The sequence below is a fragment of the Bemisia tabaci genome, chromosome 4 (assembly GCF_918797505.1).
Source record: "Bemisia tabaci chromosome 4, PGI_BMITA_v3".
NCBI lineage: Eukaryota > Metazoa > Arthropoda > Insecta > Hemiptera > Aleyrodidae > Bemisia > Bemisia tabaci.
The window spans coordinates 59,154,664-59,174,017 of NC_092796.1; the positions used below are offsets into that span (position 1 = coordinate 59,154,664).

At 38.1% G+C, this 19,354-nt stretch overlaps 1 protein-coding gene across 1 annotated transcript; it reads right to left on the reverse strand.

Annotated features, from left to right (window-relative positions):
* Positions 1 to 8,899: 8,899 nt before the first annotated feature.
* Positions 8,900 to 15,186, reverse strand: LOC140224396 (protein SSUH2 homolog). The gene is made up of 4 exons (XM_072299099.1): positions 14,916 to 15,186; positions 11,978 to 12,174; positions 11,208 to 11,415; positions 8,900 to 9,313 (listed from the first exon to the last, which is right to left on the reverse strand). The coding sequence occupies exons 1-4, from the start codon at positions 15,141 to 15,143 to the stop codon at positions 9,167 to 9,169; spliced, it is 780 nt and encodes a 259-aa protein (XP_072155200.1). The 5' UTR covers positions 15,144 to 15,186; the 3' UTR covers positions 8,900 to 9,166.
* Positions 15,187 to 19,354: the final 4,168 nt, after the last annotated feature.

Consider the following 19,354-nt stretch of genomic DNA (forward strand, 5'->3'; position numbering starts at 1 on the left):
TTTTTTCATGATATAGGAACTTATACTATTAGTATTCGTGGCTAACTATTTTACTAACAACTATTTGCGCTGCGAGCTCGGGGAGACGGCGCGATGCTTGAAGTATCCCTGCAGGTTTGCAGGCGCTTCCCGTGAACGTAGTTCGCGTGAAGTTCAAAGTTTCGGAAATTTTCTTCCGGATGATTAGGTCCGTTTTTCTCTGATCCGGTCTTGACTATGAAAAATCTTTCTCGCATATCCAAAACAACGAAAAAGGTGCTGGAATTCATTTTCGCTGACTCAGAGATTTTAACGCATACAGCAGAAAAGTTGGATGGGGCGAAACGCGTGATACAACTATTTTAACTTCCGATATGATGAAATTGCATGTCTACAAAATGAAGGAGAACCTAATCTCTCTTCGGCTGACTCGGAGACTTTCACGCTGGAGTAGAAAAGTTGGATGGGGCAATACACGTGATACGACTATTTTGGCTTCCGAGATGATGGAATTGCATGTCCACAAAACGAAGGAGAACGTAAACTCTTTTCGGCTGACTCGGAGACTTTCACGCTGGAGTAGAAAAGTTGGATGGGGCAAAACACTTGAAACGACTATTTTCACTTCCAGAAGATAAAATTACAAATCCACAAAATGAAGGTAAAGTAACGTCTTTTTAGCTGACACAGGGATTTTAACGCATGAGTAGAAAAGTTGGATGGGGCAACTACCCACGATGAAATCAACATTTTTAGTGTTTTTTTCTTCTAACTAATAAATAGATCCCAGTTTCCTTTTGGGTGATGTCCTTCCATTCGTGGTCTAACATTTCTTTTGTTTAAATTGTGTCCATCCCTGTCCTCCGACCTCGTAGGTTTGGCAATGGAGTAGAACGGAAGGACCGCACGCGCTGAGATGCTAGCATGCATCCCATGGCCGGAAATTAAGGTTGTTAGCCGGTTGGGCGGTAATGCACAAGGCATAATGATCGTTGCAGTCTCCAATCAAGATCGACGATCGACACCGCAGCTCCAAACACAATAGAAGCTTTTCGAATAGCTCCTAGTTAAGAAAATGTTATACGTTCCGGGAGAGAGGTAAAATACTGATACTTAATAAAAAAGAGGTATATTCATTACGTTAACCTCGGTGAGCGTAAATACCGCTGCAACACAAAGCTGGATGGAGAATCCGGTTGACTCGCCGATAAAGAGATATACCCAGCATCAAGTTCGTAATTTTAACGAAGGAGCAAGGGAATGGGGGAGAGAATATTTTAATTGGGATCGAGAGAAATCGGGACTAAAAAATGATGCGAGGATGAATGACAATCGACGGCTGCTCCGTCAAAATTCTTGGGTGCAAAAGAATGAAAGTCGATCACATTCAGTCTGTATAAATCGATGGCTAAAGTGCAAAACCACGTAACTCCGCACTGAAAAAAAACCACATTGGATCTAGAGTCCAGCCTCTTAAAAACATCGACAAGAAAAATTACTCTTGATTCAATCAGAATCTAGCTTAAATCAAGAATCAAGCCTCTTAAATTAAGCTGATTTCGTTTTGATTCAAGCAAAAATCCGATTGAATCAAGAGTATTTTTTCTTGTCAATGTTTTCAAGAGTCTGGACTCTAGATCCAATGTGTTTTTTGTTTTTTTTTTCCAGTGCGTTGCCGTGTCTCGAAATCTCTGCTCCTAGTTTAATTTTTCTTAAAGAGAGAAGTCGACTTCATGGCTTGAAATTTACACAGAATATTCTGCTTACTGAGAAGAAAAAACAAGGAACTTTTCAAAAAATTACGATGACTAGTTTGCCTGCGACATGTACATTAAAGAGAAAATACATGCCTACAATGCAAATGTTTGTATTTCATTTGTATAGTCTGGCTAACTATACTTTTTTGAGAGTTTTTTCCCTTTTTTTTTTTTTTTTTAGGTTTTTTTAAGTTTGTTTTTGTGGTAAATGTTTCGTCGTGCGCTACTAGGTGTTAGTCTTGCCCCTTGCACAAGCGCTCGCGGTAGCTTTCATGAATCCAGACTGAAGTGGAAATTCATAATTTAAATTATGAGGCAGGACAGAATAAAGAGGTGAGTCAAGAATCGCCTGTATGTTGTTGTCGATCATAGGTACAATAGTTCATCGAACCCGGGCGATTCATTTGCAATATTCCGTCGGAGTATCGCAAGCATTTTAAGTACCAGCAAGAATGTGTCAGATGACTGGCAAGAATTATCCCCTCAACGTCTAATCCTCAGGATAGTGCGCGCATGGATCATACTCAACAGAATATTTTCGAGTATGACGCTTTCAGTGATCCCTTTAAACTGGGCCATCGTGAGTGCAGCTCAAACTCGTCCTCTCTTCGGAGAAGGCTCCGAATTAAATTTCGGTTTCACTTTTGATCTCAATCGAGATATCTATCCAAAATGATCGACCAATGAAAGAGAGCCTGCAAAAATTCACCGATGCTTTGATTTGTTTGTTACCCCATTCATCAGTTCTTTTGGTTTTTAACTGATCATTGTTCCAGTATGACTAATATTCTTTAGAATAGAGATTACAGTTTTGTCATGGGAACGGAGTTCCCCATGATATTAGAATCGTTCCGTTGCTTTCGCTATGGGATTCCCTATACCTCTGCGACCTTGAGCGTTTCGCCCAGTCTCCGATTTTTGGTTGATTTTCCGATGTATCAAAAACCGTTGTATTTTTTAGCCAATCATGTCTCTACGTCAAGTTGTGTTGATTGCTAAAATTCGCTTTCAGCGAGTTTTTTTCCACCTCGAGATGTCGTGTCTGACTGGTAAATCTGCGCAGAACCACGAAGTTCCGTTTTTAGGCAAATTCTTTTTTTTGGGAGGTTCTGATTGGTTATTTTTCGCCATCAGTTTTCTGTTCGTTGGTGCAAAAGATCGCCTACCTCGGTGTTCTTGAGAAGCCGCCATTATCCCACCTCAAATTTGAAAAATAGAAGTAAAGAAATAATAACCATCGTACAAGGTGGAAAATTGTTCTGGAGGACTCGTTACGGATAAAGAAGTCAAAATCAGAGCTCGATTGATTGATTTAATTCATGGATACGCAAATATTGCCTTAGCTCAACTGCCGCGATCGGAATGCGTGCTGGGATGGACCTCGAGACGCATTAAAACAGTGCGAACCATGGCTCCTACAGCAATACAGCAATGCGCTTCATATCATCCCAAAAGCAGTCTCTTGTGATAAGTCCCGCCCATTGCTTGAGTCTTTTGTATGCTATTTTTACTCTCGCTCACGTGGATCCGTCATAGCCTAGTTGACTAAACCGCCTCGTATTTTTGATTCGGTGCGGGCACCCGGCGATCGGGAGTTCGATACCCGACGATGGAAACTACTTTTTAATGGTTGTATTGAATGTTTTAGACTAATCATCAAAAAATAATTAATAGTAGATGATAAATGTACGAACATTTTCTCGTGAGTTAATATGTTAAACAAAAATACTGGAATATACCTTCTTCATATAATCAGCCACATGTTCCCCCAAATTAATGACGTTATTTTCTTTTTTCAATAAAGTTAATTTGCATTCAACGTTCGTAAGTTAAGCAAAAAGTACCTATTGATACAAATAGAAAGACATGAAAATAGTATGTCTAACATTTCAGTTGTTTTTTTTTTTTTTATTATTTATTTTTTGTTTTTTTTTGTTTTTTCAATAAAACAAATTGACTGGGACTAGAATCATCGTATCTCTGAAGACAAAAGCTAAGTTTTTTGATACAGAAATACTAATATATTCATCCTTTATATAATCAGGGAGATGTTGACCCAAATATTGATGTATATTTTCTCTGTTCGCCCAAATTAATGATGGTATTTTCTTTTTTCAATAAAATTAATTTACATTCCACGTTCTTAAAGCAATATTTTCTCCAAAATTCAGCAAAAAATAACAATTTATACCTACGCAAAAAGTAAATAAATAAATAAAGCAATGACATGAAAGTAGTATAGGTAGTACACATCTAACATTTCGGTTACATCTATTTGAATGAAAAAAATGGCAACTTAGGAAGTACATAGGTCACTTATCGACGGTGAAACTACCAAACCACGTATCTCGGTTTGCGACGTCGCAGACTTCCTGTCATACTTTATTTTTTAAATGAAAAGCTACTTAACGTCCAGTCTTGAAAATTTCCGTGATTTTTCCTCTTCGTGCGGAGAAAATTCTGTGAAAATTTCAAGGAATGATATTGATTTGGTCTACTTCAAAAAAATAAAATGTGAGCGGAGATTTTTAAACACCGCAAACGAGATACGTGGTTTGGTAGTTTCACCGTCGTTATGATGCGTATTCGGGCATATGCGTAGAGTAAAAATATCATACTTTACGCCGAAAAAACGAAACTGAAAGTTAAATGCGTTAACTTCCAAAAACCATACATAATCCAACGAAAATAAATAATTGGTAAATAACAGCTTTCTTGTATGCAAAGAAAAAAAATTAAAAATGTTAAAAAAGAGATGTCGACACAAAATTACATAGCCCCTTCAATTCTGAAGATACTACAAACGAACTGTACCTTAAAATTTTCATATCCCAGAAGCAAAAGTTCCCATGACGAATATTGCTATCGCTAGCGATTGCAAAAACCAACTTGTTTATCATTTATTTTTCAAATAACCGGTGGAGATTTGTTTGTATGAATAAATTAACGACACATGGATTGTGTCAAACAAACCAGTCAACCACTTTGAGCCTTAGAAAAAAAAGAAAAGGAAAAAAAAAAAACCTATTCTTCCATCGGGAAAAATTGGTTTTTAGTCGTATGGGGGCTGAGTTTGGGGGTTTTGAATCGTTCTTTTAAAAAGAGCAGAAGTCCATTTTTCGGATTTTTTTTACTAACATTTTTTAACCCTCCGGTTGTGTTAACCATAATGTCCGAGAAAACAGCGGTAGTCCGCTTTTTGGAAAGCGAATGGTACACGCACGCAGGAACTCTAATATCACGCAAAAAAAGTTGAACACACAAAACACGTCAAACAGACAAAACGTTCGACGTCTAACGTCAAAAATGCAAAAAAAAAAAAGTTTGAAAAATTGAACTTCCGCCTTTGATGAAAGTAGTAATTTACTTGTAGGGTGTGTCACACTTAAAAATGTCCCAATCCTTTGCGTCAGTCCTGGCCTTCCAATCGCTGGAATATAACACAGCGGGCGTATGAGTCGCGAATGCAAGAAATAAACTTTTCTCGAAGAGCCAAAATGTCCACCTGGATTAGAAATCAATTTTACAGTGATGTAAAACAAAATGACTTGGGCTCCTTCCGAGAATCGCCATCATTGTGTTGGAATGCCCGCTGGTGAGAAAGGTGAAAAACAATGGCGTGGCGTGCTTTGCGATATATCGAGTCATCTGTCATTTAAAGGTATGGAAAAAGATCGATAAATAGGGTGTTCGCAATGAACACCTTAACAATCGATGCTTTACCGTAGCTTCAAATGGAGACTTATCGATAATCGACCATTGACGCCTCGTCACTAGTGAAAAATGAACTTGGTAACGGGCGCGCACAGCAGGAGGAAAAAATTATTGCCACCTCTAAAGACAATTCTGATTTTTAAAAATGATTCAACGAGTACTTTCCTTCAATGAATATTCCTTTGTCATAATACTTACATCCTCTGGTAGCAACGACGGTCCTCTGGTTTCTCACTTTTCAAAAAGTCTTGAATTTAAAAAATTAAACAGTTTAAAAAAAAATTGTGGGAATATATGTTTTCGGAAACTCATTACGGGTATTTTTTAAATTTAAAATTATGATATGTAAACTTTTGTGGAAGAGAATTTTGAAAAAAACTCTTGAAATATCTGGAGTATAATTTTGTAACATTTACGTGTGTATTATTTGAAAAAACAATATAAAAAATAATACATTAGTAAGTTTTATATACGTAAATTTTGCTTTCAAAAAATTTCCAAACAGAGTCTCCAAAGGCAACATTTTAACAGGTTTTTAAGGGTTTTTGAAAATTGTTTTTCAATAATTGACTGAATGTTCGCGGGGAAAGTTCACCATACGCGGACCGACGAAAATATGATTGGGATCAAAGATTTTCAGAAACTCGGCAGTTTAACACTTTGCGAAATTAAATAGGTATTTCTTTTTATTAATTTGGTCAAACAGGTCTTTTTTTTTTTTTTTTTTTTTTTTTTTTTTTTTTTAATGGTATTTTAGAGAGTTTCAGCAGTTTTGGTTGCCAAAAAAAAAAAAAAAAATTTCCTTGTTCCCAGATCCAATAATGTAAAGACAATATCAAGCTCAGATTTGTTATTTCATTTGTTTCGTCTACAGCTTGGTATGGCGTGTGACGATATTTACCCACTCTTGGCTAATGTATGAACGTTTGAGACTGGTAAACTTTATCTTTGTTTAAACTTGGTATCTACCGCCAATATAAGTGAGGCATAAGTGTCTCTGCACTTTAATTTTTAGATTTGTTCTTAAATCTTATCGAATCTTCCATGTAAGCGTTCAGATTAGGTGCATACATATTTGCTTGCAAAAAATCTCGATGCTTTCTGTGCTCAGGTTGCAGAACAATGAGTTTTGTTTGCACGAGTTGTGCATAACCGATCCGTTTTCCTCCTGAATTTTCTCATTTTTTCCATCCTTTATAACTTACTCCAGATACATTCAACCTATAAGTATTAAATTTTGACCCTAGAATGACGTAAAAATCCACTAATAAAAACTCGATCTCGTGTGAGAACATTTGAAAGATTGAGATTTTGACTGATAATCTGAGAGTATTATGCAGCATATTCGGAAACACTCAAAAGAGACATTAAAAGAAACACTTAGACTCCCTTTTGCAATTGCGGAGACAGCTAATTTGGGCTCATATCGATAAAAACACCAATCTGCGCATGAAATTCAATGGCACATACGTTGTTTATAAAAAAGCCAGAAATTGAATTTCCATATTACAAAATGTAAAAAAGTTTTTCATGTTCATCGTTTGTCGACAGGTGACATTGAAGATGTGTATATTTTCCCGGAAAATCAGCATTTAAAAAAGACGACATTGTCCTACTTTCAATTCCTAATGCTGCTCTTTACTTTCAATTTTGCAATGACTTCTTTTCTTATTCGTAATTGCGATTTTATGATGGCGTTTTTCAATTCGCGTATTAAATAATCGTCGCATGTCGTTTCCTTCGATTTGAAAGATTTTGATTCATATTTGGACGAAAACATTTTTTACTCTACCTCTCTCCTGTGCAAGCAGGAATACCTCAAGACCACAGGATCTCATTTATTGAAGCTATATGTGTCTTTCTCTCACGTATCCGGTCATAGCTTGATTAGAATGAAACGCTGAAGCAGGGCCATGATCTCCTATGTAACGTCCGCACAGTTCGTCGCACCTCTGACGTAAGGACGTATCTCAATTTCCACATGACCTCCGGAGAGAATAGACTTATACAGAGGACAAGGCTCACGAGGAAACTGACATAAGCCCTTACGTCAGAGAAGCGACGCGTTTAGTATGCGAGTGGCGTGGTTTCAGACGTTAAAATTGGATATCAGTGTCAAATAAAGCTATGAGGTCAACTACACGCAGACATACACCTGCGTCCTGCGACCTGCCCTGGTGTTACGTCTAACGTCCCGAGTTCGTTTCCGAAGAGGCAGCTTTGGAACTGGTCGTCCATATTTGATATGATATCAATTACTACCGGTTAATGGATCGTCTTGAATGGTTTAGGAGTTGAAATAACATAGTAGGAAACATTATGTCACACGCGATTTTGTGTGAGTAAAAACATTATCTTCTAACGAGGGATATCGAAGATATTTTCCTTTAAAATTTTGCCAGTGACATTACCCTAGCATAGACAAATCCAGACACTTCGAACGGGGGTGTGAGGGAGTTCCGGGGGCCTCTTGCAGAAAAATTTTGAAGCATCTTATATGCAGTTTGGGTCAGTTTCATCATGAATAATTACAGAGTGTATGAGCGTCTTTCCATCTTCATTCCTCCGTTCCTTCCCTCTTTCTTCCTTCTCTTCTTCTGCCTCCTTTTTCGGGCGAAAAGGGGGGGGGGCGTATGCCGCTTACGCCCCCTGGATCCGCCTATCTATACTGGTGGCAGTGAATTTTGAAAATCATGTTCCAAAAATTGATCCAATTGACTCTAAGGGAAACCCTTTTTCGGGATCCTTTCAAAGTATGTATGTTTGATTAATTTACGCATATTGAAGTCCTTTAAAAACTACCTTATGCTTTGTCAAGACATGCTCAACATTTTTTTAAACATATTAGTGATAAAAACCACACAGATCTTTCAAGAGTTTTCAAAACTTTTTTTTCTTAACTTTCACGAGTAATCAGTTCTAATTATTGTATTTTTATTATAAATTTCGCTACCTGTACTTGCGGGAGCTATCACTAAATTATTAATGGATCGTAATTTTAATAGGTCTTTTTACGATCCTTTGGGAGGGGGAGATCCAATTAAATATACATTTTATTCATCAAGCCAAACAGAGCTTCCTCTTGCAAATTTTAATACTTTTCTAGGCTTTTCTTTTGAAAATGTACGAGTTTTTGAAGGTCCTTTTTAAACTGTTATTGCTATTAAGTTGCAATTTGATCAAATTCCGAAACTTAATATAGCCCAGGTACAACACTCCAAACCTTTGCTTTAACCACACAAAAGCGCCTCTCAAACTTCAAAATATGTTTATTCCTACATTTTATCTTGTCTCAACTAAAGAAGTCGTTAATTTTGTGCAGGTCCCCAAGATCTCGTAACAACCTCATTGATACATAAAATATCGACAAGAGCGTTTAAAAAAAAAAAAAAAAAAAAAAAAAAAAAAAAAAAAAAACCCTGCAGGCCAGAAAACGGACCGTTTAATATAATGAAAAATTCGTTAGTAAAAAATAGAGAAAAATGTATTTACATAATTTAACAAACGCCAATAAGATGGATGTATCTACAAATTGATGCTGAATTACATTCAATGGTCCTCTGAAAAACACTTCCAGCGTCATTCAAGAACAAGCGATGCCATACTCAACTTTATTGTATAAAAGAGATGATTGCTTTTTGCACGAGAGAAAGTTTTTAGAGGTAGGATCAAGATTTTTTGACGGAACTGAGTAAAAAAAATAAAAATGTAAGGCGTTAAATGATGATGCAGCCCCAACAGCAGGTTTGAGGATAATCTGGTGCGTGAACTTTCTTTTCAATCCCGTAGACGAAGAACTCTCCGTCATGGCCCTTCCATGTGTACTTGATAAGTGCCACAGGCACTACTCGTATTCTTTGTCTCTGCAACACAGAAACATCATAATTAAAATCCAGACATAGGCGGTCCACCGAGTGCCTGCGGGTATCGCGGAACTTGACAGCTAAATTTTTTTTTTTTAGGAACAGGAGGTCTCTTCATCCGTTCCTTGGCAATGATTCTCATTGAAGTCAGTATACAGGGTGATCCAAAAGTCCCTTCCACCCCCTCTAACTTTTTACTTAATTGAGGTAAAGATTTGAAACTTGGGGAATATTCCTAGGTCAAAGGGAGCTACTTTTTGGCCCCCCTAAAATTTTCAGGGGGGCCCCCCTTGGGGGGCAACGGCCCCCAATTTTTAATTTTCAAATGGGAAGACCCCCTTTGTGATAGCTCGTTCGAAAGAGCATAAAAAAAGAAAACTTTTCGCGCAAACCCGAAGTCAATATCTCAAACCGTTTCAAAATGGCGGCCGGTTAAAGTTCAAAATGGCCGAAAATTCACACCGGTTATTTGTCGATGGATTTGCGCGAAAATCGGTATGTAGGGGTATTTTGACACGAGAAAAACGAATTTGACGTTAGATTTTCAAAAAAAACCGAAATTTCCAAAATGGCCGCCGGTTAAAGTTCAAAATGACCAAAAATTGATTTTTTAAGAAATCTAAGTTCAGATTTGTTTATCTTATGCCAAAATACTCTCAAATTCCAAGTTTTAGGCAAATCCATCAGGAAAACACCAAGGTGAAAATTTTCGGCCATTTTAAACTTTAACCGGCGGCCATTTTGGAAATTTCGTTTTTTTTGAAAATCTAACGTCAAATTCGTTTTTCTCGTGTCAAAATACCTTTACATACCGATTTTCGCGCAAATCCATCGACAAATAACCGGTATGAATTTTCGGCCATTTTGAACTTTAACCGGCCGCCATTTTGAAACGGTTTGAGATATTGACTTCGGGTTTGCGCGAAAAGTTTTCTTTTTTTATGCTCTTTCGAACGAGCTATCACAAAGGGGGTCTTCCTATTTGAAAATTAAAAGTTGGGGGCCGTTGCCCCCCAAGGGGGGCCCCCCTGAAAATTTTAGGGGGGCCAAAAAGTAGCTCCCTTTGACCTAGGAATATCCCCCAAGTTTCAAATCTTTACCTCAATTAGGTAAAAAGTTAGAGGGGGTGGAAGGGACTTTTGGATCACCCTGTATATGAATGAAGGGTTAGTGCGTTCTTTTAAAATTCGAGGCAACTCTTTGCCGTCTTGGTTTTTTACTACAGGGATTCTTAAATTTGGCTGCCTTTTAAACGTTTATAGTGCAATATCATAAAATTAAGGAATAATCAGCTGAAGTTAAATTAAATTTACATCAGTCTTGCTTCGATAATAAATAAGTACATTAGAAAAACCGTAATTCACTAAACGAAAAGTGTTTTTAAAATCTTTGCACGAGGATCAATGTTTTCTGCCAAACTCTCCAACGAATACTTTATCGTCGTGGCTTTCCGTCGAGAGTGAGATAAATATACGATGGACAGGAATTAAGAAAAAAATAATAATAAATTCTCCCCTTGTGTCTATATAAAAAATCGTATTTCCATTTCGGGATGCTTAAAATATATCAATTGTAAGAAACCAGATTTTCCAAAGTTTTAAGGAAAAAACTCTTCGATAATTCACGGAAAGCCTCTCGGACTTTTGCCCAATCACGCATTATTATACGAGTTTTTCCCCAAAAAAAGAGGGGAAAATAGAAGAATTAACTTTTCTGCCTCTTAACATTCTTCTTTCCTTCTCCAAAATTCTACAACTTAAAGAAAGAGAGGAAAAATGAATAAATACAATGAAACTGAAAGGAAACCGCGTTTTGATACATTTCGTCAGAGTGGTAAAAGTCTTAAGAGTCTTGGGGGGAGCATAGTAAAGGGAAAAAGAACAAATCGATATACCTGGCAAATGATGTATTGATCGGCGTACAGTCTATGATGTTTCTTGATGAGCCTGTTGGAAGCATTTACCATCGCCTCTTCCGGGAAGTCGGAAATTGGGCCCACGATTGAATTCTGCTCGTTGAAAACGATTTCCCCAGAAACTTCGCTGATGAGTTTCCTCGGGAGCCCCGTCCGCTCTAATATAAACTCCGAACTGTTGACCTTCCTTGAAACATTAGGACATATCTTTACAAATCATCATATCATGTACGGAAAAAAACAATCTTCCTTTAAACTTGTTCGAAGACAAATTATTACAGAGCGTGAAAAAAAAAAAATCAGAAATAAAATATAGAAAACTTGATTTGCCGTGCGCACATGCATTATTTTGAATTTCATAGGAACGAGGAAGAGGAAACATTTTAATCTGCAAAGTTCATTGCACAAAATAATGGCACAATATCATAGGTATTTTTTCCGAACTTCGGAGAAAGACTCTATAGTCAATCGACAAATTGAAAATTTAGAAGTACGTCCCGAATGAATATCGCAAATCGAGAGGTAAAACTAAGCTTTTGCGATTATCACTTGAACTTATTCGAGTTAAAATGAACTACATCCATTCTACATGAGCCCTGAGATCCATTGGAATACATGCATGATAGGGCTCAAACCAATATATACATAGTCCCTTTTGATTTAAATACGCCCATTTAGGACGTACTTTTCTTCAAAAATTTGAAGGTATGTATGATTGTATTAAGTTTTGAGATGCTTTAGGTACTTACCACGTCACTGTTAGTTGAATATAACAAATGATGAGCCCTGAATTTTCGCATTGAGGACATCCCATTTTGCCGGTAGCACGACATTTGTTACAATCCATGCGCCCGTAGCCGTGGTTTGAGGCTCGACAGTAGAAACACCGTTCTCGATACTCCGAATCGGCCGTGAATCCATCACCGTGACAATGCAAACATCGTATCTGTACCAACACATGTACTTCAGATTTAATTTTTAATTTTTCTTCTTTTTTGAAAAAACCTCACCACTACATACAGCCCAAACAAGAGTTCAATTCACTGGAAAAAAAGACACATTGGATCTAGAGTCCAGAATCTTGAAAACATTGACAAGAAAAAATACTCTTGATTCAATTAGATTTAAGCTTAAATCAAAAGGAAATCCGCTTAAATTAAGAGGCTTGGTTCTTGATTTAAGCAAAAATCCTATTGAATCAAGAGTATTTTTTCTTGTCGATGTTTTTAAGAGTCTGGACTCTAGATCCAATGTGGTTTTTTTTTTCAGTGTTGGATTACATTTTGCATAAGGAACCACTGTCTTAGACTCTCCCATAACAGCACATATCTGCATAGGAAAACCGATGGCATGCATGTTGTTTCTAAATTGGGCCAGAAATAGTGGTTCCTTATTGCAAAATGTAATCGAATTAAGAGTTACATACTTGTACTCTACTTTTTAAAATATATACGCGTATACATGTAACATTTTTCGAAAACAACAGAATTCTATTAAAAATATGTGTAATTGTCCAACTAATTTCGAGGAGACACTAAAATAAAATCTGGCCCTCTTATAGTCAGTATTCCGATGTTTGACCCATTCCTTGGATAAGTGTAACAGCTAAAACGAGCTTCTACTGCCGCCTTACAACTCCCTCCTCCTTTAATATCGTCCAATTTAGAAACGCCTTCTAAACGCTGGGTATGCAATTTTACCTTCATGTAAGGTACATTGCTGGTGTTTGAAAATGAAGTTATTCCCAAGTTTTCGGTGAAAATCGGTGCGGCATTCTCGGGTAATCAAATGAAATAATATTATTCTTATACTTTTGTGCGATTATAATAGTGCGATTGGAAACGTCAATATATAGTTTTTTATAGTATCCAAAAAATTTGAAGGTGATCACGCGAAAGTAACTGAAGCTAAGTTGGTGCGATTAGATATAGTTTATTTGTTACTTTTAGCTCACATGAAAATTGATTTTTCTGCGTGGAGGTAAATTAAAAATCGCAATTTCAGAATAAAATTGACATTTGGTACTAGTAAAAATGGATGAAACGGACCGAAATTTGTGTAAAAATGTTTTTTTTTTTTTTTTTTTTTTTTTTTTTTTTTTTTACCATGTGGTACCGATTGCCACCTGGGGACACTGACATTCCAAATTTCATTTTTTTAATGCACCTTAATGACCATCTCATAGAAACAGAGTTCGGAGAGAATGCCAATGAACACTGAACACGTGTTGACCAACGTCCATCCCATACTGAGGCAAGATGCTGTGGACGTAAGATTTTTCTGCATCCCGTTCTGATCTCAACATTGGCTCCGTTTCCGCCATTGATCGAGGATTGTAGACATTTGTATCCTTTGCAGACGTGCAGGATGTAGACTCGATCGCGGATGGACGGTGTACACATAAAAATACTGTGTCCACTTCGGCAGGCGCAGTATAGGCAATTCGCACATCGGAAAGTATACGCGCAACGGTGCTGTGCTTGGAGCATTTCTACGATGTCGAAGGCGCTGCATTGGGTGCAAGTTCGCACGCCTTTAATTGTCCGCAATAATTTGAATTGGCGGCGTTCGGGAATTGATATTGATAGAAAAACATACTTTTTGCTGAAACCTCTGCAAGTGTTTTCAGATTGAAAGAATAAATGTAGGTATGACTTACTGCTTGCACCCTGATTTTTGTATGAATAACTACAACTGCGCTAATGTTTGTTGTGAGTTTTGTTAACGCTTTGACTGCGCTAATTTTTGTTACTTGTTCCTTTGTCAAAGTTACTTCGATCGCGATTATTTGTTTTCGTGTACTACCTCGACCGTGGCAAGTTTTCTACTTGAATTATTCCGATTGTCTGATTAAACTGTGCCTAGGGAAAATTTGTGGATTCTTGGCGAAAGCGTGCACTGGAAAACTATCTGCATCTCTGATATTTCGCAATGTAAAATATGAGTAATAACATATCTATGTCACAATGAACGTCTGCAAGCCGATCAGCGAGCTGATTGTTGAAATTGATAGTCAAAGTTATGGACAAAAAAGACAAAAGGGATATGGAGGGTCCTTCTGGTGTAAGCGAATGGTTACAACGGACGACGGACGTAGGTAATAGACTAACTAACGGCAACCCACGAGAGACCCTATAGTCAGACCATCCTATTCTTCCTCAGTCTTCCTTAGTCTCCTAGTCTTCCTTAGGAACTAGAGGAGTCGTCAGCTAAGTTGACGGTTGTTTACTTTCGGTTTGCAGGCGTTTTCGCGTCACTACTATCCACATAAAAATATCTGGCTCTCTCAGAAGCAAGAGCACAAGCTTAGATAAGTTTTTTAATACTTTCAAACCTTGTAACACTTTAATTTTTAGCCACACAGAAATCACAACCACAAAAAAGTCGCAAATCATAACTGATAAGTAGTTTTTTTACGATACGATCATGAGACTGATGTTTTCGATGTGGATAGTAGCGAACGCCGCTTTGTTCAGTGGCTCAAATTCGTCGTTGGCGCTTGCAAACCGAAAGTAAACAACCGTCAACTTAGCTGACGACACCTCTACCAATTTCAACCATTAGGATCGCTCCATACACCCTATGTCTTCTTCGTCTATGGCTTTGTCTATAAATTTCAATAACCAACCCGCAGACTTGGCGAGGCGCAAGGAAGTGAAGGCTGGGGAGTAGCGGAGCAGGACCTACCCATCCTTTTCCCTTACATTCGTTGCAGAAGTTGGTGCCGACGCCGAAGCAGCGATGGCAGGACTTGAGGACGGAGGTGTGCGGGACGTGGATGACCCGGACCTCGTCCTGGAAGAGTCGCTCGGGCTCCACCTCGATTTCCCACGGGAGGGGTGCTTGTCCCTCGCCCCGCTCCTCCACCGGGAGACCGCTGTTCCACGCTTCGAACACCCACGCCACCTCTCGCATCTCCACGAACGAGTCCAGCTGATACTGAAACAATCATCCCTTCGTCACAACCGAAGACAAGTTACGAGCTACATAGACAAACACTGAAAAAAAAAAATCTCGGTGTATTTACTAAGAAAAGGGTAAAATTACCAAGAATTCAGGGTTCTATTTGATCCCAGTTTTTTCTTGATAAAATTACCATTTATGGAATTGGTAATTTTACTGAGAATTCTCGGTAAGATTATTGAACTTTCTCGGTAATTTTACTGGACCACGGTAAAAACGCCAATATTTTTTATCGACTGTGGTAGAATTACCGAGATAAAATGGCAAAGTTACCGGGAATTGATTACCAATAAAAGTGGTATTCTCACCTGAAAAAAAAACAGTAAAAATACCGGTTGTTAGGTAAGCTTACCAGTCTGTCTTGGTAAAATTACCAATAATTGGTAAAAAAAGTGAGATGGTAAAGGTACTAACGGACCGTGGTAAAAACGCCGAGAATTTTTTTAAGTGTACCGTCCGTTCCGGGCTCAGAGGCTGAAAGTTCCGGGTGCTGGAGCCGTAGCGTAGCCTCGATTGCTCCGGACGCTACGTCCAGAGCTTTCGGTCTCTGAGACCGGAACGCGGGTGGTACGTCCACACCCCATAAGCGCGGCTTCTACGGCCGGAGTTTTTTTTTTTTTTTTTCAGTGTATCTTTCGTATGAGCTCATGTCACACGATCAACCCGCACTTTCAGTATATCAAGGTCAAATGCTGTGATTGGTCCAAGTCATCGAATAAGCCAATCACAACACCTGATCTTGATATATTGATAGTGCAGTTTGATCGTGTGACGATAGCTTTAGTGTAAAAGTTATGCTCGGTAGATCAAAAACCACCGTATTTAGAGCTCAACGCAGCAATATTAACTCGTTTAGAGATCTTAGGTATCAGATCGAGATCCGATCAGCCAATTACGTAAACTTGTTTAAGTAGGTAAAAATTCGCGTGAATTACTGAAAGAATTCGTGCTATTTCGGTAGAGCTTTAAAAGAGAGAAAAAACCAGCAAGTTAAATGATGTGAATTTTCAGGAGAAACTAGGTACTTATGATAAAGAATTATACATGATAATCACAAAGTTTACTGAACAGATCATAAGTATATGTATTTTGCACGAAAAAGCATAGAAAAATGAGTTTCTGTTAATTTTTTTTTCCTTTCGTTAGGAGGAGAAGAGGCAAAGAGGGGAACAGGAGAAACAGCAACATTAAAATGCGCATTGCGCACGTAAAAATATCTATTTTATTCTTTTTTTCTTCTATAACATCCGTAATATGATGAATAATCACTCCTGTACATGCCCCAAGTAGAAGTTGAAAATTGTAATTTCCTAAACAGAAAAAGTAAGTATTACGCATCATCTTACTCAGTTTCTTCAACTATGAGAGGCTGCTGTCGCATCCTTTGTATAGTACCTATATATTCACATTATGGCAAGCGTTTTAGATCACTGTCTCGCAGAACGCTCATGTGAGTTTATCACTGGAAAAAAAACACACATTGGATCACGAGTCCAGACTCCTAAAAACATCGACAAGAAAAAGTTCTCTTGATTCAATCAGAATCTAGCTTAAATCAAGAACCAAGCCTCTTAATTTAAGCGGATTTCGTTTTAATTCAAGCAAAAATCCGATTGAATCAAGAGTATTTTTTCTTGTCAATGTTTTCAATATAAGAGTCTGAACCCTAGATCCAATGTGTTTTTTTTTTCCAGTGTGGATGAGTTGAGGGGTTCAGAGTAGGAGGACTCAGTTGCATTGCAGTATTCCCAAGATTCACCTGGAAATGAATTTATTGACTCAAAAATCGATTTTTGGATCAAATTTGGGAATCTTCCGGAATTTGGGCTGACTTTCATTTTCTTTTGATGAATATCTATTAATATACTCATTTTCAAACATGCACTTGTTACAAAATAAATAAACAAGCTGCAATATGAAACTCATCGACGTAATTGGAGACAATATTTTTTTGAGACCCCGCACTCATGGGCGGAACTAGGAAAGTTTAGTGGGGGATCCATATAGACTTATTCGGGGGGTCTGGATTGCACCCCACTAAGGAAGATCTGTGGGATTCTCCCAGCTTCAAAGGCAGCTTTGAGGGATTTTTCGGGATAAACGAGGCCGAAGGACTTTCCCGAAAAACTTTGAAAAATTGTATCGTCTCCGCAGACTGATTATTGAAATTGATAGACAAAGATATAGACAAAGAAGACGTAGGGAGTATAGAGCTATCCTATTGGTTACAACTGGTGATTCTCTCTGACAGACTGAGGGAGAAAATGATGGACTAACTATCAGGTCCTTTGTCGGTTGGCGTACAAGTTAGTCTATTACTTACCTCCTTTATCCATTGCAACCACCCGCTTCCACCAACAGGATCCCACCATATACCCCTTTTGTCTTTTTCGTCTGTAGCTATGTCTATGATTTCCATTATCGGCCCGCAGGAGCAATTTTGAACTGTTCTCACCCAGAAGTTGATCGTTACAATTCCAGATGAAAGATGATCCCGTGCTTACTTCGCAAAATCCCTCACATTTCAAGGGAGGGGGCGAGTATATTTCTGGAGGGGATTTTTCTCCCTGCCCTCCCCTTTCCGTTGATTCCCTATGTCTTCTTTGTATATGGCTTTGTCTATCAATTTGAACAATCAACCCAATGCGGGTTCTCGCGGACATGGTGAGTTACCAGGAGCTATGAATTATTGACGCCAATTGGACGTATTTCTATCAAACGGAACTATGTGCATTATGACATGAGCCCTGAGACCCATTAGAATACACGCATAACAGGGCTCACGTCATAATGCACATAGTTCCGTTTGATAGAAATACGTCCAATTCTATCACCGAGTTGAGTGTTCGAACATTAACACGTGACGATCGGTCAAAAACTAGCTGATAGAATGATAGCGCTTTGTCGAGAATTTGGAAATAGAATTTGGCAACCAAAGATGGCAAAACCGCATCTTGGTATTCGTATTTGTAGCTAAAGAGTCGCAACTAACCAAATATATAAAATCGGTAGATGTTTAATGAGCAGCTTCGGCTTATGATTCTTTTAAGGAGCGACATAAAAATGAAATAACCGCGTGGTTTATGATCAATTTTTCCATTTTCGCCGAATCGGAATGATCTATATTCCTGCACGTTTTCGCGTGCGGTGAATTGAGTCTCGGAACGAACAGCCACCAAAAAATTTGTGAATTTGATACCTTAGAGTTGACTCTGTGTTAAGAGGGACAATATTTTGAAATTTTCAGGAGGGACACCTACTTTGAATTTCAGAGAATCTCGTTGTAGGAGGAAAATCACGGAAATTTCGATAAACTCTAGCGTTTCTGACCTTTACACGTTTTGCGAATTGTAATCTTGAGACTAACATGCAGTTACTCAAGTGGAACGAATGAGTGCTACTGAAAAGAGAGAGAATTTGGATTACTTCTATGAGAAAAATTCTCAGTGAATATAAAAATGGCAACATACCAGCATTTCTGGGCATTCTAATATATGCTTCTGTAATAATTAGGGTGTTGTCGAGGCAATTCAGTTGCTCGGAATTTTCAAAGTATGGTAAGCGTTAGGTAATGCATACATGTTACAAATAATCTCTGGAAAAACTTAAACACATAGTGCAACAGTTTGCATTTTGAAGTAAAAATGCAAAACAGTTTCTTGCATCAGAGGTAGGATTACCGACGATTTGTAAATATACTGTATCGCCGCTCTTTTAAGTTAAACAAAATGCATTAAATTCTTTTAATAAGTTCGATAAACATATCATGACGCAAAATTTTAGCTGTGTAAAATAAAAGATTGGCAAAGATACCAAAACGGTCCACAGACTGACATAATTTATTCCCACTTTAAAAAGTTCAATGAAGAAAACCGAGATTAATCGTACTGATTTTCTCATGGTGTATTTTAAAATTCCTTACCGGTGGTCTTAAATCAGTATCCGGCAGTTATCTCCGATGGTATAATCCGATGGTTCAGTCCAGAGTATCACAATTTTCACATATTTTTCGCGTATCCGATCAAATTTTGAAACAGTTCGCGCTTGCGACGCACCTTCGCGGCAAAACCGCCGCCAAGTTCGCACTAAACACGGCGTTAACCAGGCGAGCGAGTAACCGTGGTCATGAAACTGACATTTTCGACTCGATCGTGAAGACAGGA

Coding starts and splice junctions, on each gene's coding strand:
- LOC140224396 (XM_072299099.1), bottom strand. CDS start 15,143: ATGCGAGAGGTGGCGTGGGTGTTCGAAGCGTGGAACAGCGGTCTCCCG. Junction 12,175..14,915: donor AATGTAAGGGAAAAGGATGG/GTAGGTCCTGCT, acceptor GTGTTGGTACAG/ATACGATGTTTGCATTGTCA. Junction 9,314..11,207: donor ATCAATACATCATTTGCCAG/GTATATCGATTT, acceptor TCTGTGTTGCAG/AGACAAAGAATACGAGTAGT.